The sequence below is a fragment of the Trachypithecus francoisi genome, unplaced genomic scaffold (genome assembly GCF_009764315.1).
Source record: "Trachypithecus francoisi isolate TF-2019V2 unplaced genomic scaffold, Tfra_2.0 Lachesis_group10, whole genome shotgun sequence".
In the NCBI taxonomy this organism is placed as follows: domain Eukaryota; kingdom Metazoa; phylum Chordata; class Mammalia; order Primates; family Cercopithecidae; genus Trachypithecus; species Trachypithecus francoisi.
The window spans coordinates 106944782-106969287 of NW_022681455.1; the positions used below are offsets into that span (position 1 = coordinate 106944782).

At 50.8% G+C, this 24506-nt stretch overlaps 1 protein-coding gene across 2 annotated transcripts in view; it reads left to right on the forward strand.

Annotated features, from left to right (window-relative positions):
• The first annotated feature begins 212 nt into the window (after window positions 1–212).
• The window catches only part of BEAN1 (brain expressed associated with NEDD4 1), a 73490-nt gene continuing 49196 nt past the window's right edge, over window positions 213–24506 (forward strand). For both annotated transcript variants that reach the window (XM_033218678.1, XM_033218677.1), the window contains exons 1-2: window positions 213–344; window positions 11470–11576. In XM_033218678.1, coding sequence (XP_033074569.1) covers window positions 11552–11576 — 25 coding nt within the window. In that variant the 5' untranslated portion in view covers window positions 213–344; window positions 11470–11551. The remainder of the gene's footprint in view (window positions 345–11469; window positions 11577–24506) is intronic.

The following is a 24506-nucleotide window of genomic DNA, read 5'->3' on the forward strand; positions in this document are numbered from 1 at the left end:
CGACCGGCGGCCGGGCGGGGCTGCGGCAGGGCAGGGACAGGGGCAGGGCCAGGGCCGGGGCCTGGGAAGCCGCCGCCGCCGCTGCCTCGGCCGGGGATCGCGGGCAGCGAGTCGGCCCGGCTCGCCCGGCCCCGCCTGGCCCGCCCCGCCCCGCCCCTGCGAGCCCAGCAGGCCGAGGCGTAGCGGCGCGCCCCCCGCGACGCCGAGCCGGAGCCCGAGCCCGAGCGCAGTGGCCTCCGAGCGGGAACCTGACTGGGAGCCGGAGCCGGAGCGGGAACCGGAGCTGGAGCCGAAGCTGGAGCCGGCACTGCGGCGCACGGAGCGGAGCGCTGCAGCCAAGCCGAGTAAGGGGCGTGGGGCCGGGCAGCGCGGGGGAGGGGCGGGCGGGGGTCCCGGCCCCGTTCCCCCTAGCTCTGCGGCGGTACCGGCGAACGACACACCCGGGGGCGCGCCGCGCTGAGCCTCGGTGCGCGGGGCGGGCGGATGCGCGGTCCGGAACGGAACCGCAGCGCGCTCGGAAGGGAATGGGATCCCCGGTCTCCCGCAGACCCTCGACCCTGGGCTGGCCACCGGGATCTGCGCGAGCCGAGGCTGACCCTCAGCGCGCCTTCGGACCGGAGAAAGGGAGGTATCCAGGGTTTCTGCCTGACTCGTGTCCCCGACGAGCATCCACCCCGTTTGAGGAACCCAAGACAGCCTCCCCAGCTCCTTGCCCTCGGTTTTGGGGACCCCTGAGCAACCCAACCGAGAAGGGAAAACTAGGGCGCACTCTTGGCCGGGGTGGGAGAGGAAAGGGATTGGGGCTTCGCGGAGTTTGGAGTTTGAACCCACCCCCACCCCTTTGAGCTAGGAAGTTTGTCGCCTGGGGTATGCCCCTGTCTCCGTGCCTCTGTCTCAGCACCGAGCGTGGGAGAGAGAGCGCGCCCTCCGCACCTTCTTCCCCTTTGGGGCAGACTTTCTTGCGCAGTCAGAGGGACCCGAGGCTGAGTACGAGGCGACAGCTCAGGCTGGCTGCGCAGCGCTGAGTGGCACCGCCGCGGCTCCCCAGGGGCAGGGCCCACCCCACCCCCCCACCCCCCCCCCCCCCCCCCGGCTGACTCGCGTTGCCCTTCCTCTCTCCCCATCGGGTTCCGCGGTCTGGAGGCTGGAGAGCGTGAGGACCAGGGGCTACCCTCTCCATCTCGGGCGGGTGCCGGCGTGGGTGGCCGGGCGCAGGCTGGGAAAGGGAGGGCACAAGTAACTGGTGCGAGAGGTAGGGGTTCAGGGATCCTTAGTCTTGAGCCATGATTTCCGATGGGCAGCTGCTGAGAGCATGCTGCTCTGGATTCACTCCTCAAACATCATAACTGCTCTCCTGGAAAGGGAGACTTCACCACCCTGTACCTCAGTTTCCTCATCTGAAAGTAAGCAGGAGTCTGTTGTGAGCGGGATGTTTAAGGACTTTGGAACCAGAAGGTGGGCTTGGCTGACTTCCTGGCTGCACAACCTTAAGCAAGACAGGAACCTCTCTAAGCCTCAGTTTCCCCATCTGGAACATGGGAAAGGTGAATTGGGAGCATTAAATGAGATGATGCTGGTGGGGCTATGTAGCCTGGTGTCTGGCACGCAGCCTGTGGTCAACTGTGGTGGGCTACAGGTGTCATGAGGTGTCCAGCACCAGTAGATACTGAGATTGAGTGCCTCTGAATCTGAAGTGGTGCTTCCAGCCCCCTCCAAGGAGGCCTTTGAATTCCCCAAGTTGTTGACATGTAATTGCAAAGCAAAACTTGCTCCTTAGGGCCCACCCTTTCTCAGACACTCCCTCCTCCAAGTTTCTCTGCCACCCAGTCTAGTTCTCCCGTGCTTCCCCCCATCTGTCTCCAGGGTGAAAAGACTGCATCTGACTGTAAGGTGCACCCTTTTCCTCCTTGCCATTGGCTGGTGTCTGCTGCCCCAGAGAGGGGCACCCGCCCATTGCTTGAGTTCTGTACAAGCGAATTTACACGCCTCCCTCCACTCCCAGGTGGAGGATTGCTTTCCCTGAGGAGCCATCAGGCTGTTGGGTGGCTTGGACACACCAATAGTGACGGTTCAGACAGGCAGCAAGAAGCACCAGGGAGACAGCCTACAGGTCTGAGGGTCCCAGCCTTGATTCCTCGAAGACTGTGATGTATTCATCCAGGCGACTGGGCCATGAGGCACCAGAAATGAAGGATGTAGGGGATGAAATGGAGCCAGTGACTGACTCCATCTGAGGTTCAAACTTCAGAGCGGGGTGTCCCCAGGAAGGGATTTGCTCCAGTCTGTGTGGCTGGGACCTTAGACCCAGAGCAGAGCAGGGCATAGGCCCAGGGAATAGGGGAGGATGCTGGGATCCTGGAGGTGGCAAGGAGTGGTTAGGCAGGTAGGAGTGTTGGGAAGAAAGCAGTGGTCCAGTTCACACCCATGTCGGTCCCTGGCCACCTGTAGCCCAGCTGCCCAGAACAAGGATGAGGGAGGAATCTCAGATGAGGAAACATGTCCACATGGTGCCAGGGGTCACCTGGTGAGATGGGCAGGATGAGCTGCCAGCTGGGGACTCCTACACGGAATCCCCCCTCTCTCCTCTTTTTCCTCTGTAGCTTCCCCCTCCCCTTCCCCATTCACCCACTAGGGGTCACATCGCTGCCTCTTCCAAAATCTTCACTCCTCATCTTCCCAAAGGAGTTAATCAGGAACTAATTAGGCTTGAGTCTCCTGCTTCGCTCAGGATTTGGAACACAGCCAGTGGGGAATGTGACGGGGATGCAGGCATTACTGTCAGACTTCAGGAATAATCAGCCAGACACCCTCAGAGGACCATTGCCTGAAACCTTTGTCCTGGAAGTACTGAGGATAGGGTGAGGGGTATCTGCTGTCAGCCTCCTAAAGGGAGAAACTGAGGCCAGGAGGGCTTCTGCAGTCCCTTAGCAAGCAGGCACAAACGAGTCACAGCTGAGAGCAGTTTTTTGGAGCTGGACCGCCTGGGTTTATAGCATGTGGTTCTGGGTAGGTGACTTATTTTTCAAAGCCTCAGTTCCCTCTTGAAAATGCGAATAAACATTACACACCTCCCAGAATAGTGTGAGGATGAAGAAATCATATACAGACAGCACATAGCTATGTCCAGTGGACCTCTGCCAGTGGCCCGCGGTGTCAACATTGTGAACATGCGTCACGCACACACTATTTCCTAAACATAACGCATTTTCTCTTTGAATTCTAATAACCAGCTCTCTGATTTAGGAACTATACTTGTCCTCATTTTATTGATGAGAACACCGAGGCTTAAAAAGTTTAAGGACCGACCGGGCGTGGTGGCTCGAGCCTGTAATCCCAGCACTTTGGGAGGCCGAGACGGGCAGATCACGAGGTCAGGAGATCCAGACCATCCTGGCTAGCACGGTGAAACCCCGTCTCTACTAAAAAAAATACAAAAAAACTAGCCGGGCGAGGTGGTGGGCGTCTGTAGTCCCAGCTACTCCGGGAGGCTGAGGCAGGAGAATGCCGTGAACCCGGGAGGCGGGAGCTTGCAGTGAGCCAAGATGGCGCCACTGCACTCCAGCCTGGGCGACAGAGCGAGACTCCGTCTCAAAAAAAAAAAAAAAAGTTTAAGGACCATCTAACTCTGACAAGTATAGAATACTTAAAACATCACTATGACTCATCCTAATTGTACAAGTTTGTAAAACTGATAATTACCACATTGTAATTTAGATGACATGTAATCAATTATTAGAATGATTCTTTCATGTACATCTTCAATCATTTTATGTCTGAGAATGGAAAAAGAGTATATTAATTGTCCACAGGCTATAGAATTTTTAGACACCTTCATATTTTGTTTTCCTGTTTGAACAGTAATCAAACTGATTTAAAAGAGCAGCTCCCTATTCATTACTGTCCTTCTTCTCTCCATTTTTCTCCAGAGCATTTATTACCCCCAACATCTATATATCTTATTTGTTTATTGTATGCCCACACCAATATAATGTGAGCTCTGCAAGAACAAGGACTTTTGACTGTTTTATTCACCTCAGAGCCTAGACTAGTACCCAGCACTTATTGTGCCTTCCAAAATTAAAAAGTGTTTTACAAACATATGGTCTATTATTGTTATTATTTTTGCCAAGTGTATAGATTGATTGAAAATAAAACATTAAGTTAATAGCAGAAACCATTCCCTCAAATATTTGGCAAATAGAACTTGCTCGAGTGCCAGGGATAATTTGATAAAGGTTAAAAGCAGTGGATATCATTTTCTTAATATTATAATAAAGTTTATCAGTGAGTTCAATGACAAGTAAATTAAATGTTTTTAAATAACAAATGACATGTTCAAAGGCAATTAGATTAGCCTTAAAATTTTTCATTGAGAATACCCCAGCACGGTGGCACATGCCTGTAGTCTCAGCTGCTCCAGAGGCTGAGGCAGGATCTCTTGAGCCCAAGAGTTCAAGACCAGCCTAGGCAACCCTGGCTCTTTACAACAAACAAACAAAAACCCCACCATTTCTAATGAATTAACGATCACTGACTTGTTCACTTAATTGCTTTTCATTTTGTTAGCACAAAATTTTTTTTGAGTCTTCATTTTAATGATTTTTCAGATTATTAAAAGTCGTACATGTTCATTGTAAGAAATAAATTGTAAAATCATTAAAAATGTAAAAAGCATAAAAATCCTCCTTAATCCCACCATTGCCCAGAGAGCACAATGACTGTGAACACGTTAGTGTTCTTTCTGTGTTCTGTCCTTTCTAATCTTTTGCTATGTATTAATATATTCCCTAGTTGTTTTTTTTTTTCTTTTACAAAATAAGGATCACGGTATATGCACAATTCTACAACCTGTTGTGTGTGTGTGTGTTTTAAAAAATAACAGGGATTTTCCCCCCTTTAACATTATACTGAAAGTCTTTTTTACTTTTTTTTTTCTTTTTTCCCCCAGAAAGTCATCTTTAGACTGGACTGAAAGTCTTTATGTTATTAATTTGTTTGTTTGCTTGCTTGCTTGTTTGAGACAGAGCTTCACTCTGTCCCAGGCTGGAGTGCAGTGGCACGATTTCGGCTCACTGCAACCTCCGCCTCCTGGGTTTAAGCGATTCTCCTGCCTCAGTCTCCCAAGTAGCTGGGATTACAGGCTCGCACCACGATGCCCAGCTAATTTCTGTATATTTTGTAGAGATGAGGTTTCACCATGTTGGCCAGGCTGATCTCAAACTCCTGATAAGTGATCCACCTGACTCAGCCTCCCAAAGTGCTGGGATTACAGGTGTGAGCCACCGCACCCAGCCAAGCATTTCTTAGAAACATGATTTCACAGCCATAGAATATTTCATTGTAAGTGTGTGCCATGGTTTGCTCAGCCTATCCTCCCTCGTTTGGCTTTCCTCCCATGCTTCACTGCTACAAATAATGCTTGTCTGTGTCTCTGTTTGTATTTTCTGAGCCCTGAATCAGGCTTCTCTATACACTTGGTCAGTACCTATTTACAACTCGCAGATGAACTGGTTTACACAGTTAGACAGTAAATCAAGCCTTCTAAGTTTGGGCCATGATGGTGGAGAAGAGGCTGGCAGTTGATTCTGTAGAGTGCTACTCCAGGTCCATTAAGGTAACATGGAGACCCAGTAATCTCCAGACATACCCTAGCCACCACCAGTAGAGCACACATGTGGCCAGATGTTGCATGGAGACAGGCATCCTTGCAGCTGGGCATAGTGGCCCACACCTGTAGTCCCAGAACTTTGGGAGGCCGAAGTGGGTGGATCACCTGAGGTTGGGAGTTCATGACCAGCCTGACCAACATGGTAAAACCCCCGTCTCTACTAAAAATACAAAAATTAGCAGAGGGTGGTGGTGCATGCCTGTAATCCCAGATACTCAGGAGGCTGAGGCACAATAATCGCTTGAACCCAGGAGGCAGCGGCTGCAGTGAGCCAAGATCACACCACTGCACTCCAGCCTGGGCAACAGAGTAAGACTTTATCTGAAAAAACAAACAAACAAACAAAGAAGGCCTCCTTACTTTGAAGGCTATCAAACACCTGGATCCCTTTTCTAGTATCAAGACCAAGTTACCTATTTGCAAACCTCAGTGCCTCCTGCCCACCTCTTTCCCACTGGCCTCTTGTTACTTTTCTCCCCCACTCCTAAATTCATTGATTCCTTTATTCAATCATGTGACAAACATGAGGGTATCCACACTGGCCAAAGTATGTTCTCTGTTAGGGAAGTTACTAGCTGGGTCTCACCTCACATGAAGACCTTCCTGGGACAGGAGAAAGGTGTTGCCTGCTGCCTGAGGATCCCCAACTGCAGCTCCACGAGTGAGCCCCTGCCTTGGTGAGGCAGATGCAGTCCTTTCAAGATTAGTGCAACTGACCAAAGTCCCTGGGATTTCTGACTTCCTTCTGGCTCTAGACAATCACATGCACACCCATAGATTCATGAAATCCCTGTGAGATGGCATCATGCATTCACTCAGCAAACAGTCATGGAGTACTTCCTATGTGCCAGGCACCATGCTGAGTGCCTGGGACACAGTGATTGTCTGAGCTGTCAAGACCCGGAGTCACCATCTCTCCCATCGCCGCCATCTGCTGGTCACCCAGGCAGACACAGGGAATCACCTTACACTCCTCCTTCTTCCTCAACCTCTCTATCAGATCCATCTGTCCCTAAAACCCACCAAGGGTGTTCCCGCCCAGGGTCCTTTGCCCTCTCTGCTACCTCTACCTAGAATTCTCTCTCCCCAAGTATCTGCCCACTTAGCTTGCTTCCTCCAGTCTTTGCTTACCTGTCACCCTCTCACTAAGGCTTTCTGCAGACACTGTATCTAACCATGTAACAGTACAATTCCCACCTGCACACACTGCCTCTGTTTTTCCTGTACCATTAGCTTGCAGACTCCACCCTTACCATTGCATCTCCAGTTCTAGTCAGAAAGGGACTGTCAAAGTGTGGCTCAGCAGTCTGTCCCCAGCACCTAAAACCTGCTGCACCAGGGACTTTCTTTCTTTATTTTATTTATTTATTTATTTATTTATTATTTTTATTTGTTTTTAGATGGAGTCTCCCTCTGTTGCCTAGGCTGGAGTGCAGTAGTGCAATCTCAGCTCACTGCAACTCCACCTCCTGGGTTCAAGTGATTCTCCTGCCTCAGCTTCCTGAGTAGCTGGGACTACAGGCACACACCACCACACTCAGCTAATTTTTTTTGTATTTTTAGTAGAGACGGGATTTCACTATGTTGGCCAGGCTGGTCTCGAACTCCTAACCCCAAGTAATCCACCCTCTTTGGCCTCCCAAAGTGCTGGGATTACAGACGTGAGCCACTGCACTCAGCTGAGACTTTCAATAAACACTTGAACCAGTAGTGGCAGCCTCTGCCCCTCCTCTGCAGTCACCGTTGCCTTTGTTTAGGCCCCATCACCTCTGGCCACAGCCTCCCATGCTCCCTGCCTCCTGTTTCCCTCACCTGGCACCCCCTCCACCCTCCTAGAGAATAGCTGAGCAAGCCGATCTCCTGCTTCAAATCCTCCTACGAACCCTCTTGAGACAGGGGCTCACCACCTCATCAGGCCCCTTATTCTTCTGAGTTTCAATGTTGTCATCTGTGAATTGGGGATTTGTTTTGAGGATCCAGTAAGCAGACAGCATGTGGCAGCAACTGAGCAGAGACTGTGTAAACAGGCGGCCATCCTATGGCCTCTTTCACAAGGCCAGCCCGCCCCGCAGCCCATCTCTGTCTGCCACCCATGGTGCAAGGCTGGCCACTCCTGGGGCCTTCCAGCTCTGTGAGCCTCTGCCACGAGGATCCTCTGACACTGGCGCGTCAGCAGACCCAGGCTCTCTCCCCTTAGCCACACACTCCCCTGCCCAACTCTGAGTGTCACAGCAGAGCCCAGAGTGGAGATATTCCAGGAGTGGGGACATGAAGGGGAGTGGGAATGACGTGGACTTGCCACACACCATTCAGCCACTTCAAAGCCTGGAGTGCCACCCGCCCGCCCTCGAGTTCCCAGCCAGACAATCCAGTCGGAGATGAGTCACCAGCAGGAGCGAGCCTCCCATGCTGGGCTCAAAGAGAGGCAGGCAGGGGGAGAGGTGACCATGCTTGGCCCAGCAGCAGGGGTGGGCCTGCCCCCAACCCTGACCCTGACCCTGGCAAAGGAACCACAGTCCCAGCCCATCTGTGCCCCTCATGGCTGTCTCCTCACAGCAACTCCAGTCACATGCATGCAGGACACCAGGATGGGCACTTGCTCACCTGGACTCCCCACACCCAGCTCCTTTGTCTTGATGACCCGACAAAGCTCTACCCTAGCAGAGGATCTGATGCCACCAGGGAGTGGTTTTTTTCTGGGTCCTCAGGCAGAAGTCCTGGAGTGGGGGAAGGGAGAAGGAAACAGGCAGCCAGGTTGAAAATCCAGCTCCTATTTTAGGACCCCAAAAGCCCCTCCATGTGTTTTCCAAGGGTTTTGTGGGATACCATGTAGGTGCTTGGGAAATGAATCAATGGATGCAAGCCCGGGGTGCTAGGAGGTTGCAGGGGGAGCCTGTGTTTAAAGTGCTGAGGGCATTGCAGGAGGCGGGGAGTGACAGCCCAGGTTACTGTCAGCATCATGGTCACCAAGGGTGACAAGATGCCTGGGAAGCATTTCAGTTCTTTGCATAGAGATCCTCCTCTTCAGCAAGCCAAGCACCTTTGAAAGGCAGCCTCCACCCCTCAGTCATGCATTTGCATCAGGCTGAGGTTGGCTTGCTCTAGTGTTTCCATGCACTTTTGAACTTCCCCTCAGTTCCCCGCCCTGAGCTAGTTTGCAGAGGCCACACTTACCCTCCACGCCCTCAAGGAGCTACTGGTCTAGAATAATTTAGATCCAGAGTTGTCCTGGAAGGACATCCAGCTGTGACAGAAACACAGCCAGAGTGATCATTCTGTCTCCAGCAGTGAAGGAGGACCTCACTGAAGAGGTGTCTTGGTCTGGGTGTTGACAGCTACATAGGAGTTTGCCAAGTGGAAGGAATGGCATGCCAGGGAGAGGAACAGCCCAGAAGCATGATCAGCCCAATGTGTCTAGGAAGCAGCACCAGGACAGCCGGTCTCTAGGGGTGTGTCCCTGGCAGTAAATGCGAGGCACTGGGGGTGACAGAGTCTCTCCGCACACAGCTCTTCCTCCATCTCTTCTCTGTGACCTTGGACGGGTTATTTCCCTGAGCCTGTTCTCTCATCTGCACGATGGAAATGATGTCCCCCACCTCAAAGGTCTGTTGCAATACCATTGGTGACATTAGGCACATACAGGTGTTTGGTGAATGTGAGCCACAGCTGGAGGCCCCAGTGCCCAGAAGGCTTCCTCGTAGGGAAATACAGCCAAAGTGCACTGAGAAATAAATGAAATGTTTTTTGTGTTTTTTTGTTTTTTGTTTTGTTTGAGATGGAGTCTCACTCTGTCACCCAGGCTGGAGTGCAGTGGCCCCATCTAAGCTCACTGCAACCTCCACCTTCCGGGTTCAAGCAATTCTCCTGCCTCAGCCTCCCAAGTAGCTGGGACTACAGGTGCCCGCCACCATGCCCAGCTAATTTTTTGTATTTTTAGTAGAGACGGGGTTTCACTGTGTTAGCCAGGATAGTCTCGATCTCCTGACACTGTGATCCACCTGCCTCTGCCTCCCAAAGTGCTGGGATTACAAGCGTGAGCCACCGTACCCAACCAAAATAACTGGTTTTTCTATTTAACATGAATCAGAGAACTGTCTTTGGAGAGTCTCTGCTCAAAAGTCTGATCCTTCAGTGCTAGTACCAACTCTGCCACTTCTTGGCAGTGTTTTGCCTCTCTGAGCCTTGGTGTCCTCACATTCTTCTTAGCCCCTCCCAAGCAGGGATGGCAAGCCTCAATTTGTTTTAGGGATGAGGGATATGTACCCCCTCATGACCCCTGCAGGGGCAAACTCTTTTCCCATTGGCTTTGGGGCTGCCAGCTTTGCCCTGCAAAAGCCCACAGGGCTTGGCACTCATGGCCTCTGCTCACCAATCCCCACAGGTGCAGTTTGGCTTCTGCAAGGCAAGTGACCACGCTCCCGGGAAATAAGAACCTTATCTCTCCCCTGTTCCTATAGATCTTCAACAACACGGGAGAATGGGTTCCTTTTTTTTTTTTTTTTTTTGAGATGGAGTCTTGCTCCATCGCCCAGGCTGGAGTGCAGTGGCGTGATCTCGGCTCACTGCAAGCTCCGCCTCCCGGGTTCATGCCATTCTACTGCCTCAGGCTCCCAAGTACCTGGGTAGCTGGGACTTCAGATGCCCGCCACCATGCCTGGTTAATTTTTGTTTTTTTTTTTTTTTTTCAGTAGAGATGGGGTTTCACTGTGTTAGCCTGGATGGTCTCCATCTCCTGACCTCGTAATCTGCCCACCTTGGCCTCCCAAATTGCTGGGATTATAGGCATGAGCCACCATGCCTGGCCCCTTTTTTTTTTTAAGAGCGGGTCTCACTCTGTCACCCAAGCTGGAGTGCAGTGGTGTGAACATGGCCCACTGCAGCCTTGACCTCCTGGACTCAAGCATTCCTCCCACCACAGCCTCCCAAAATGCTGGGATTACAGGTGTGAGCCATTGCACCCAGCCATGAGTTACCTTTTTAAAATGTTTCCTCCTTTGCAAATTGGAGTCAAAGTGACCTGGCGTTCCCTCCCTGCTCTAGACATCCACATGTTCATTGAGTTCATACTGGGGAGCCGGGAGGGAGGGAACGAAGCATTTTCATTCTGTAGGCCTTTGTTTCTGAATCGGTCATTTAATATACAGGTGCCTTCTAAAGAATTGTGCTGCTGACAGTGTGGGCTCTGGAGTCAAACTGATCTGGACTCAAGTCTCAGCCTAGTTAGAAGCTATGTGGCCTTGGGCAAGCTGCATAACCACTCTGAGTCTCAACTTCCTTGTTCATAAAATGAGGATGAAAAGAGCATCCTATTTATGTTGGGGCAATAATAATAATATGGCTTGGGCTAGGTGTCAACAAACACCCTTCCAAAGCCAGCTGTGAGAGCTTAAACTAGCCCCTCACCCTCTCCAGGTCTCAGTGTTCCCAGTCCTGATAGTTGCAAGTGGCTCATGATGCCGTGGTCTGTTGAAGTCGTCCGAGGCAGTGGGGTCTCCCATTTTCATCATGAGACAGAACAACTCTGGGATCCTAATTCCCACTCAAGGGTCCACCCAAGAGAGATGTCTCCTCCCCACCACTCCCTGCTACTGGGACCCCAACACACACTTGCCCTACCCCTGTGTTCGTCTCCCCATTCTATAGCCCAGAGGTCCCCCAGGCCCTTGCCCAGACTGAGCACATGCTCTCAAAGTCATCCTCTTCTGCAGAGGTTGACGGCTCAGGAGATGTGAGCGCCCAGCCTGTAGGGGCTATGGGTGTGGCAGAGGCACCCCAACACCTGCCTGTTTGTGTCTCTGCAGGTGAGTGGAGGGGCCTGTCCTGTGAGAAGTCAGAGCCGTGCCCGTGGGCAGGCTGGCTCCGCTGTTCTGCTCCAAGGATTACATGTCCTTCAAACGTCCCTGCCCCTGTAAGTTTCCTCCCCGCATCCTTCCACCGCTTGGGGCCAGGCCAGGGCCGAGCTTGGAGTCGAGCTGCCGAGACCGGCTTGAGATGCTTGGCCAAAGAACTGCGGGGGTCCAACCAGAGGCTAATGTGGCATGCTGGGTCGGGAGAGGGCAACACGGAAGATCCCTGACGTCCGTGAGATGCTCCCTGAAAACTGAAAATCACACTTTGGCCCATTCTCCTGTATCAGCCTTTCCCAAAGTGTGGATCAGAGTTCCTCTGAGGGATGTTAATGGGATGACACACACCCATACACAAATAAAAGACTCCATGGCCAAGTAAGTGGGAAAAATGCTGGGGGAGTCACGTTAAGAAAGTTTTGCTCCTGCAGGACTTTCCTGAGCTTTTAATATGGTGATATGTGGCCGGTGTGGTGGCTCATGCCTGCAATCCCAGCCCTTTGGGAAGCCGAGGTGGATGGATCACCTGAGGTCAGTAGTTCAAGACCAGCCTCGTCAATATGGTGAAACCCCATCTCTACTAAAAATACAAACATTAGCTGGGCATGGTGGTGGGTGCCTGTAGTCCCAGCTACTCAGGAAGCTGAGGCAGGAGAATGACGTGAAGCGTGAACCCGGGAGGCGGAGGTTGCAGTGAGCCGAGATCACAGCATTGCACTCCAGCCTGGGCGACAGAGCAAAACTCTGTCTCAAAAAATATATATATTAATAATATGGTGATGTGTGTTGTGAGGCTCCCATAGGTAAGAGAAAACCTGCTGCTCCTGTCAAACATTAACCACAAGGAATATTTCATGGGATTGATGTTCCCCAGAACATACTTCTTGGGGTTTACTCTCCTAAGGAAACCCATCCCGAGCATTCCCCCCATGACGTTCCTCATTCGCAGAAGCCGGTAGACGATCTTGCCCCTCGACAGTCTTCTTGTGGCTCCCTAAGGCCCCTGAGTCCAAGTGATGGGCTCAGTCGGGGTACCCCTGATGTCCAAGACTGCAGCCCCCTTGACTTCTCCCCTAGTCTCCACCTGCTCGACTCATGCCACCACCCTTGCCCCAGGGTCCCTTTCATTTCTCCCATAGCAGCCACCTGCTTTCTTCCATGATGTTCCCTGAGCCCTCCCAAACCACCACCACTTGCTATAATTTGGGGAGACATGCATGATCGTCCCATCCCTTCTCTTTGATAAGTCAGGACTGTGAGTCTGTGAAATCAGGGACCCCAGCCTCAGAGGGGGACCCTCTCCCCTCTCCCGTGCTCCCTCTGGGTAATGCCTCCCCCGCTCGCCAATGTCTGTTCCAATCTGTGCCATTGATTACATGGATCATGGGGTGGGGGGCCTGTCTTCCAAAAAGTCGAAGCCCTGATTGTTAAACCATTTGCATATCAAAGGACGGCTGCAGTGGGAGGTAGGGGGACGCTGACATGTCCCACCTGGGTGAGATCATCACCAGGCATGCCAGGGGGATAAGCTGGCTGCAGGGTTCATTGTTCAAAGAGTGGTGTCCAGAGGGTGACGGAGCTCGGCCTGGCTGCTGTGGGTACCCAAGGAGGGTATAGGTTCTTTCCAACAAGAGCTGATAAGATTATTTCTGATGGATAGTACAGGCTCAATACATTGTTGTTACTGTTGTCACTGTTGCTGTGGCATGATCAGGAAAGGAAAGCCCACGTCCCAGGCCAGGAGAGGAGGCTGCTACTCACGGCACCCCAGAGCCCAGGGACACCTGCCCTGCAGAGCGCTGGGATGGTCACATTCTTGCTCTTATCTTCTGACCAGGCAGGAGCAGCCTGGCATGGAGAAGCCTGGGAAAAGTCAAGGCTGGGGATGCTGGGTGCGGAGGGCTTTCCAGAACCTTTTGAGGTGAACCCCAGGCCATTGGAAGCTGGTCCATCTCACTAACAGAGGCCATTCTGGCAGGGCAGCCCTCTGCGTATCCACCTCCTGAGGACTTCAGGGTGTTGTCACCGACATTCTAGGCCATTTAGAAGCGGCTCCTGCACATCTCTGAAATCCCCCCTTCCCCAAAGACCCAATACCTAGCATACAGTAAGCACTCAATAAATGTTTGTTGCGTGAATAAACACATAATTAAACACCCTGGAGGAGGAGCCAGAGGCTATTGGTCAGGGAGAAGCTGAAGACCCTGACTCTGCCGCCAGATCGTTCCTTGACTTTGACCCAGACACATCTCTGAGACAAAGGGGTCCAGCAAGCCCAGTGGATTCCAGGAGTTCAGGGCTGCTGCGAGGCTCCATGGGGGCTCTGTCATCGTCTCTGCCAAATTCTTCTCACATTGTCCAGTCTGAACTTGTCCAAGAAGCACCCGCTGTCCCTTTCCGGCACCCACAGTTGGCTTCAGTCTGGCTCCAGTCTGGCTTGTACACCCGCACCCCAACATCCCATCGACTTCCGTGTAGTTAAAGCCATTCCATGGTTTCCATTTCTCAGCTGCATCTGACCCTGTTGGGTACTTACTTATTTATTTATTTATTTATTGAGACGGAGTTTCACTCTGCCACCCAGGCTGGAGTGCAGTGTCATAATCTCGGCTCACTGCAGGCTCCGCCTCCAAGGTTCAAGCGATTCTCCTGACTCAGCCTCCCGAGTAGCTGGGACTACAGGCACCCACCACCACACCTGGCTAATTTTTTGTGTTTTTAATAGAGATAGGGTTTCACCATTTGACCAGGTTTGTCTCGAACTCCTGACCTCAGGTGATCCGCCTGCCTTGGCCTCCCAAAACACTGGGATTACAGGCATGAGCCACAGAGCCCGACCCCTGTTGGGTGCTTCTGTTTGTGATGACTTCTCCTGCTTTGGGTTCCCCGACTCAGAGTCCTCCCCGTGTCCTCCAGGCAGCTGCTCGGACCATCTGACCTTCCATTGGTGGTCTCCTTTGGCAGTGGTGGAGGAGCGGGGATTCTCCCTGCACCTGCCCTGGGATGCTGGGCCCCCAGGGTCCCAGTGCAGGCCCCGCCCTTCTCGCTGGGCATGCCCCAGACCTTCTCATCCTCACTCTGCTTTCAGCTGCAGCCTCTAGGCCAGTAGCTCTTCTTCCTGGGCTTTCAATTCCTTCCACCTGCTATCTGTCTGCCTTGGGCAGCCCCCACCCCTAAACTGAGATTCAATCTGACCCAAACTAAACCCTTTGTCTTCCCCTGTAGGCCAGCTTTGCTTGATTTTGCTGTATTGGTTTAGGGCGCTCAAGTCAGAAATCTGGAAATGAACCTCAGTTCCCTTCCTATCATACATCCATCACTGCCAGCTGCCCAAGGACACCCTTGGGGTTCTGAATTGGCTCAGCAGATCATCATTCTGACCTGGTCCCCATCTCAGCCCCCTCTTCAGATCCAATCTAGAAATTGCTCATTCATTAAGTCTCTTCTGCTTGTTCACTTGTTTGTGCCACCAGTGGACGGTGAATGTCCAGGAAGCAGGGGCCATGCCTGCTGGATTCCCGGTTCACCCGCAGCACCGTGCTCAGTGCCTGGCACATAGGAGGTGCTCAGTGTTTATTGAGCAACCGAACAAGCAAATGAGTCGAGCTGAAGCAGATGCTTTGTGAGCAGCCTCCATGGCTCGCAGACTAGAGGCCCTCACACAGGTTATGGGAAGGATGCTGAACCCCGAGCACTCCAGACCCCTGAAAACAGACATAGGAACACTCAGGAAGGAAACCCGGAAATCCCAGGAGGGCACTCACATGGACACACACCCGTTTTTAACTCTTCATTCCAGATCTGGAGCTGTTGTGTATTTAGAAACATATAGAATTGCTTTAACTTCCTTAGCCCCAAAAATGAGCTTGCCAGGTACATGTGAAGATACAGAAGCCCCCACAAAATGGAAAAGTTAGAGTAGGAGCCCCAGCCTGTTCCCATTTAGGCTTCTCCACCCCTCCTCCCTGCCAGCTTAGAAGAGTAGCCAGAAAAGTCTGCAGAAGGTAAAACAAGCCCAGACGTTTCCCAAGCAAGACCCTGCCCCCAGGAGTCAGTGCATGTGAGGTCTGGAGAGAGTGAACAGCTATGCCCTCAGAGTGCAGGGTGGCAAGGTGAGTGGCGCCAGCCCACCTGTAACCTGGGCCTGCCAGCTTCCATGGCTGCGGGCCCTGGGGGAGCAGGCTTGTCCATCAGCCCCTCAGGAGTCGGGCAGGTATTAATCAGCCAGGCTGGGGTGACCCCTCCTAGGTACTGCTCACACCCCAACTTCCCCACCCCTCAACACCATCTTACTTTCAGGCATTTCAGCTCATCCCTGCCCCTAACAGAGATAGTGCCAGCAGCTCTTATTAACCCCCTCCTTTCAATTTGGCAGATGAGAAGACCAAGGCAGAGGGAGGAGGCAAAAACAAGAAAGGGGGAGGCAGGCAAACCCTGATCCAGGACAGCCCAGAGGGGTATTGGCCAAGTGGCTGCAAGAGGGAGGTCAGTTTCTCTGCCTGCAAATGCCAGGCCTGTGAGCCATTTCCCAGCCTTCAGAGGACCTGCCTCAAGCACTGAGTGAGTAGGAGAACAAGCCTGGCTCTTCAGGAAGGCTGGAGGTGGAGGAGCCTTCTCCATCAGGCCCCAGCTGGGAAAGGTGGTCCAGGACTCCCCCAGGATGCAGGCTCCAAGAACAGATGCTTCACAACCTCTTTCTGCCACCAGTTGATGGCAGTTCCGTGGAGCTCCCTGAGAGATGGGGCAGCCCGCCCCCCTCTGGCCTTTGGGAACAGATCTGAGGAAGGAGGGGTTTGGGAGCCCCAGAAGAGACTGAGTCTGTAGCAAAGCAGGAAGAAGAAGGGTGGAAAGTAGCATCTGATCATCCACAGAGAAGTCAAGTGGGGCTTGTCTCTGCTGGGCTCATGGTGGCTGCCTGCAGGCTGGCAGGAATTGCAGCCAGGCAGGGCCTCTGGGTGGGCTTGGGTCTCCCTTAGAGATGGTGTGATATACAGTGTGTGGGTTCCAGTGCAAAACCTGGCCCTGCTTCTTATCAGCTGGAGCAAGCAGCCTAATTTCTAAAAACCTCAATTTGCTCATCTATAAAATGGAAATAACAATAGCACCCTTTTGGTTTCGTGCTCAAAATTGACATGCTACATGGAGAGTCTAGCTTGGTGCCTGGCACTGAGAAGATGCTCAAGAAATTTGAAAGTCTCATCCTTTTGGCCACTTTCTCCCTACAGAAGTCTGTATTGAGGGAGAGGGGGAAATAGAGAGAGATAGGGACTCTAGAGATGAATTTGGAGTTCAGACCAGATGTTGCTGTGTTTTGCTCTGCTTATTGTGACAGTTATCTCTGCAGAGACCTAGCTACCAGTAGAAGAAAGGACTTGAGGGCAAGGAGGGCAAACGATGGCACACACTGCAAAATTCACCACATCTGTGCCCAGAGCAGACATCACTAATCAATTGTAGCAGTTTTTCCCACTGAGCCTGGAACACATGCAGACACTGCCCAATGATCTCTAGCCTGTGAAATGAAACCATTGTCCATCCTTTGCTGAAGTGTGACTTTGGAGTGGGCAAGGGGATAGAGGGAATGACTTCAGCCAGTGCTCTGTCTCTGAGGGCTGCTGTGAGGATCAAATAAGGTATCACGGGTGAAGGAATTATGAGGCCTTATGATCATTTCTTTGTGTGGCCTCCTTGCTTCCTTGAAGAAGTCCTGCAAGGGAGGGGTCAGTGTGCCCATTCCACACATGAGGAAGCTGAGACTCAAGGAGATGAAGAAATTAGTCTAGATGGCACAGCCAGAAAATGGTGGGGTCAGGGCTACACCCCAAGTGACTTTGTCCAGGGCTCAATTTTAGCCAAACCACAGCTGGAAAAAGGACAAGGCGGGAGCCAAATCGACTCCTTCATCACTACAACAGGGGTCGGGAATCCACTCTGCCTCAGGACTTCACGGCCCCTGAACATCCTGGCTTCCCCTCCTCACAGTTCTCTGGTCTAGCGCAGAGTCTGACCCTAGTGAGTACTCAGCATTTGATAGCTCATCTTAATTTTATTGATAGCTCATCTTAATTTTCTTTGTTTTTGTTTTTGTTTTTTGTTTTAATACAAACTCTTGCTCTGTCACCCAGGCTGGAGTGCAGTGGCACAACCTCAGCTCACTGCAACCTCTGCCTCCCCAGTTCAAGTGATTCTCCTGCTTCAGCCTCCCGAGTAGCTGGGATTACAAGTGTCCATCGCCACGCCTGGCTAATTTTTTGTATTTTTTGTAGAAACGGGGTTTCACCATGTTAACCAGACTGGTCTTAAAACTCCTGGCCTCAAGTGATCCGCCCGCCTCGGCCTCCCAAAGTACTGGGATTATAGGCATGAGCCACCACACTCAGCCCACTCATCTTAATTTTCAGTGCACAATCATATCATATTCAGGTCTCTGGCAAGAGGGCATTCAACCTGGCTGGAGCACTAAATGCAGTCTTAATAACAATAGCCCCAACTGTTGCAGAGCACTCTAGGCTGGCAAAGTGCTTGCATTTCACTGCCCCGGCCCCTCCCAGTGGTGAGCTCACTGTCCCTGGTGGCAGCCCTGCCTGACAGCAGCTGGGTGGCTCTTCCCCTGTGTCCACCATGCCCCGAGGAAGGGCTTCCCGAGCTCTTCCCCAGAGCTCCCTTTGTTCTCTGAACTTAGATTTTCCCCAATCTGATCCTTCCCTTTCCTCCTAGAGAGGTCTCAAGCCCCTCCTTCCTGATCTCCCTCCAGGACAAAGGGCAAGTCAGGGCCACAGGCCAGAGGAACATCAGCCCCCATGGCTTTTAGAGGGGCTTTGAGGTTGCAGGTGGAGCCAGCCCATCACAGGTGGCTGGAGGCAGGTCCCCTCGGTGGTCCCTGCTGGTTACAGTGCAGGGGGAGGATGGAGGGGAGGAAGGCAGAGAGAGTGGGTGGAAAGACCTCAGCCATCTGTGAAATTTGCAGTTGTTGGCAGGTCTTTCTGGGAACTGGGGCTTGAGGACACTGACTTGATCTGTGTCTTTCTCACCAACAGCCCAGAAGAGGGTAACTGGAGCTGTGTTTTGGAGCACACAGACCTGAGTTTGAATCTTGCTCATGTCATTTGTGTACTACCTGACCTCCCTGAGCCTCAGTTCCCCCAAGTGTAAAATGGGAGTATCCTGGTGCTGTGAGAGTTACCATGAGGATTACCTGTCATGAGCAGAAGGTGGGGGCTTGAGCTAATATGTGCCAAATGCCTGGCACTGTGGCGGGAGCATTGCTGTCCTCCAGTTCAAGCTGGCCATGGGTTCCACAAGCCAGAAGGAAGACTGAGGCTTGGTTATCTGCAGTGCCACTCCATCATGGTTCCTGTTGTAAACTGTGGACAGTCATCCCTGATATCAGGCATCCTCTTCCATTCATTTATTCACTTATTCAACAAATATTAATTAAGCATATGCTACATGCTGAAACCTTTCTGGGTGCCAGGGTTACAGCCTTGAACAAAGCAAAGTCCCAGCTCTCATAGTGCTGACATAGCCAGAAGAGACAGACACAAACAGACAAATGAATATCTAATATGTCAAATTGGGGAAGGAGCTACGAAGCCAAAAAAAAAAAAAAAGCAGAGTGAGGTGATGGGTCAGGACGTAGGCTCGACAACAAGGTAACACTGGAACAGAAGTTGCTAGAAGGAGGAGAGGGAGCCCATACAGGTGTCCAGAGGAAGAGGGTCCAGGCAGAGGATTCTGAATCAGGAGCAGGTTTGGCTTGATCCATCAACAGCACAAAGGCCAGTGTGTCTGAAGAGGAGGAGAGGAAAGGTACCAGAAGCAGTAGGGACCAGATGATGTAGGGTCTTGGAAGCCATGGGAGGACTTTGGCATCTAATCAAGTAGTCATTGGAGGGGTTTGAGCTGAGAGGGACCTGATCATCCTGGTTGTGGTAGAAGAGGCTAGAGGAGAACCCAGTTGGAAGCAAGTAGGCCAGTTAGGAGGTTAAGACAGTGGTCCAGGCCAGGTGGCTCATGCCTGTAATCCCAGCATTTTGGGAGGCCGAGGAGGATGGATCACCTGAGGTCAGGAGTTCAAGACCAGCCTGGCCAACATGGTGAAACCCCGTCTCTACTAAAAATACAAAAATTAGCCAGGTGTGGTGGTGCACACCTGTAATCCCAGCTACTCAGGAGACTGAGGCATGAGAATCGCTTGAACCTGGGAGGCGGAGGCTGCAGTGAGCCAAGATGGTGCCACTGATCTCCAGCCTCAGTGATAGAGTGAGACTCTGTCTCAATAAAAAAAAAAAAAAAAAAAAAAAGGACAGTGGTCTATGTGATGACAATGGTACCTTGGACCAGGAGGTTCACAGTGGAAGTGTCAATATGGGGTCAGATTTGAAGGTGAAACTGGATTTGGGGTGGATGAGAAGGAAGGGGTCAAAAAGGACAGTGGGGCTTGAAATGCGAAGGACTGAGCTGCCATTTGCTGAGATGGGGAATATTATAGGCAGGTTTGTTGGGGGACTGTAAGTCAAGATGTAGAGTTTTGATATGTTGTGTCTGAGACGCTTTGCAGGCATTGGAGTAGAGATACAGGGCAGACAGTTGGGTACATGAATGTGGAGTTCAGAGAAGAGTCTGGAGCTGGGGATGTAAATTTGGGGACTGTCAGTGTGTGAATGCTGCTCAGTGCTGTGAAGTGGGATGAGATCACCCAGGGAGCGAGTGTGGGAATGTGGGGAAGGGAGGGGTCGAAAGACTGAGCCTTGAACTGGTGAAGGGCAAAATGATTTCTGTATTTAGAAGTCTTGCCAAGGAAAGCATGATGCCCTGGGTCGTCACCCATGGCACCCCAAAACCAAGTACACTGGGGGAGGGATTTTCCTACTAACAGGAATGAGTAAGGACATTTCTGTTTCTCTGCCAAGGGCTACCGTAAATTAGCTACCCTGACGCTCAGCTCTGCCTGCATCTGGACCTGTGCCCAGGTGACGGGGAAAGCCTGGTTGTCCTCTGCAGGCATCACTGCAGAAGCAGGCAGCCTGCATGCTTCAAAGACAAGAGAGAGGAACCCAGCCAGGTGAGGTGGCTCACACCTGTAGTCCCAGCACTTTGGGAGGCCAAGGCAGGAGGATCACTTGAGCTCAAGAGTTTGACACCAGCCTGAGCAGCATACCGAGACCCTGTCTCTACAAAAAATTTAAAGATTAGCTGAGCATGGTGGTACACGCCTGTAGTCCCAGCTACCCGGGAGGCTGAGGTAGGAGGATGACTTGAGCCCAGGAGTTCGAGGGTGCCTTCATATCTGGGTGACACTTGTGTCCCCTAGGAATGGGCCTAAGGAAGAGGATTGGAGGCGAATGTGGCCTAATGTAGTAACAACAGCAAGAGCTAAGAGACCCAGATTTGAAAACCCCTGGAGCAAACGTATTTCAATCATCTGAGCCTTTGTTTTCTCACCTGTAAAATTGGATCATTAGACCTAGTTTCCACTGTGACTCTGAGAGTTTGGTGAACACATGGGTGCTCAGTGAGCATGTGTTCTTTTCTTTCTTTTTCAGAGTGTTAATCCTACAGTGACTGTTGCAGAACTAACTCAGTCTTCCCTGCAGGATTCTACCCAGACTGCCCAGGGAGAGAACACATCTTCTCCCTCCCTTCCCTACCAACCCCAGGTTGGTGTTGAGAGGCAGCTTGGCAGGGCGGCCCACCTGCATTTGCCAAGTTCCAGCAGGGGCCAGCCAGGTGCCAGCCTTATACCTGACCCCATTACAAGCACCTGTTGGGGTAACTCAGGCAAATAGGTTCTCCCTACCTCCTAGGTTGGTTGTAAGAGGTCATCTGCCAAGCCTGTGAGTCTTACCCTGGGGCTCTACCCTAACTGTCTCACACTACAGATGTGGAAACTTAGTCCAGAAAGGAATGGGACCAGGTTACACAGTATGTTCATGGCTGAAACTTCAACCTCCCATCCTGAGTCCACGTAAGGTGCTCTTTCTACATAAATGTGGAAAATGCCCCAGGAGGGAGCCTGCTGCTCTGTTCTCAGTGAAGATGCAGAGGAGAAGCCCTCTTTGGAAAGTAAAAAGACAAATGTTGTCACAACTCAGTCCCTACCTGCCACTTAGGAGGCAGTGGACAGTCATACTAGCAAAACTTTCCCCTCCTGCCTGTTGTAATCCCTCTCCTGTAGGCCCCAAGACATCAGGAGAATCTCTGAACATCTATAGCAAGAACTGAGAATTCCTTTTCTAGAAAGATGCTGTAGGCATTTTTTTTTTCTTTTTTTTTTAGTAGAAATACCAGCTCACAAGAGCCAATAGCTAAATAAGCAGGAGTTTCATGAGCCAGTTGCTAAATCACTGGTAACTTGGAATTCACCACAGTGAAAGTGTTGACACTGTGGAAAATGACAAACGGTACAAATCGGGAATTTTTTTTTCTTTCTTCCTTTCTTTTTCATTTTTCCTGAAAGCTGGTTTGCCAGCATACCACTAAATATAGCATACATACAGAAAGGTGCACCAACCATCGGTGCAAGCTCAAGGAATGTTCCCAAACTGAACACACATATCAAGAAACACGGCTGGGCGTGGTGGTTGATGCCTGTAATCCCAGCACTTTGGGAGGCCGAGGCAGGCAGATCACCTGAGGTCAGGAGTTCGATACCAGCCTGGCCAACATGGCAAAACCCCGTCTCTACTAAAAATACAAAAATTAGCTAGGCATGGTGGCGGGCACCTGTAATCCCAGCTACTTGGGAAGCTGAGGCAGGAGAATCTCTTGAACCCGGGAGGTGGAGGTTGTGGTGAGCCGATATTGTACCACTGCACTCCAGCCTGGGCAACAGAAGGAGACTCTGTCTCAAAAAAAAAAAAAGAAAAAAGAAAAAAGAAAAGAAAGGAAAAAGCAAGAAAGAAAAGAAACACATCCTTGGCCAGGCTCAGTGGCTCATGGCCTGTAATCCCAACACTTTGGGAGGCTAAGGCAGGAGGATTGCCAGAGTCCAGGAGTTCAAGGCTTCGGTGAGCTACAATCTTGCCACTGTACTCCAGCCTGGGTAACAGAGTGAGACCCTGTCTCAAAAAAGAAGATAAACACATCCTTACTTGCAACTTAGAACTCCCCGGATGTGTCCTCCCAGTCACTAACCCATGTCAAGGGTAATCATTAACTTGACTTTTGTCACCATAAATTAGTTTTGCTTATTTTTGAATTTTATACATATGGAGTTGTATGTTTTCTTCTTTTAGGTCTGGCTACTTTTTCTCAGTATTATATTGTGAGATTCACCCATATGAGTGCACCACTGTGCTCTAGCCTGGGCAACAGAGCAAGACCTTGTCTCAAAATAAAATTCAGATTTTAAGTTAACTAAAATTTAAAAGATCACTCATGGGCCAGGCATAGTGGCTCATACCTGTAATCCTAGCACTTTGGGAGACCAATGTGGGCAGATCACCTGAGGTCAGGAGTTGGAGATCAGCCTGGCTAACATGGAGGAAACCCTGTCTCTACTAAATATACAAAATTAGGAGGGCATGGTGGCGCATGCTTGTAATCCCAGCTACTCAGGAGGCTGAGGCAGGAGAATTGCTTGAACCCAGGAGGCAGAGGTTGCAGTGAGCCAGGATCGCACCACTGCACTCCAGTCTGGGTGACAGACTGAGACTTCGTCTCAACACCAAAAAAAAAATCACTCATGAAACAGTTTAAAGTTTTTCAAAAAGATTATGTTTTTTCAAGATAAAAAGGTACCTCCAATACTTTAAAATATCAGCAGTGATCCCAATAGTTCAAGGACTATTATGAGTACATGTGGCTATTATACACACACAATATGTCACCAACACACTCTAAACAGTGAGAATAGAGCACCGTGGCATTGCTCCCATATTATTCTTCTGAGGGAGTAGGATGATCAATTACACCTGCAATACTAGTGTGCTGGCATGTCTACCAAGATACCAAAATCCAATTATCTAAAATAATATGATGATCAAATTCCCAGACATTATGTAATTTATAACTGAATTTGTATATTCAGAAACCTGGGGAATGCTCTTTAAATTCCTTCAAACTAGAAATTATCCTGAGCATTAAATAAAAACACTGAACTAAATAGTGTAACCACAAGAGTGGCTGAAGTTCAGTATCTGGCTTATCATTTCAATATCAATTTTAGCTCAATCTTAGCACATCCAGGGTTTCTCCTGCAGTGGGGCTTATTTTTCAGTGTGCAAGAATAAAAGCCCCAGCTCTATGTGATTGTCTTATTACGAGAGACGTGGGGATGGCGAGCTGATGAAACACAGGCAGGAGAACATAGGTGCTCACAGCACTTTCCCTTTGTCTGATGTTGGCTTTGATTGGCTTTGATTTCGAATAGAATGCAAAAACATGTAAAAGCTGAATGAGGGTCTATTTCTAAGTGTACTGCAATAACCAAGACCTGTACTTCAACTGCAAAAATCTTTGCAGGGTGGGTCTGGTTGGGGTGGCTCACACCTGTAATACCAGCACTTTGGGAGGCGGAAATGGGAGGATTGCTTGAGGTCAGGAGTTTGAGACCAGCCTGGGCAACATAGCAAGACCCTGTGTATACAAACAAAATTTTGAGATTAGCCAGGTGTGGTGATATACAACTATAGTCCCAGCTACTTGGAAGGCAAAGGCAGGAGGATCGCTTGAGCATAGGAGTTCGAGGCAGCAGTGAGCCATGATTGTGCCACTGCACTCCAGCTTCCAGCCTGGGTTACTGAGCAAGAAGACCCTGTCTCAAAAAAAGAAAAGAAAAAGAAAAAATCTTTGCAGGATGAGAAGTATTCAAGGGACACCTATACTGAAGCATAGGTGAGCAGAGGTATCAAAGGCACTGATAATATGAGTCATCATTAAAAGACAGTCGAGGTAAATATCACACATTTCCATTCAGCAGCTGCTGCGGCTGCATAGTTTGAACTGAAAAGGAATCCTGTGGGGGCTTTTCACTTATCACTTATGAAGAA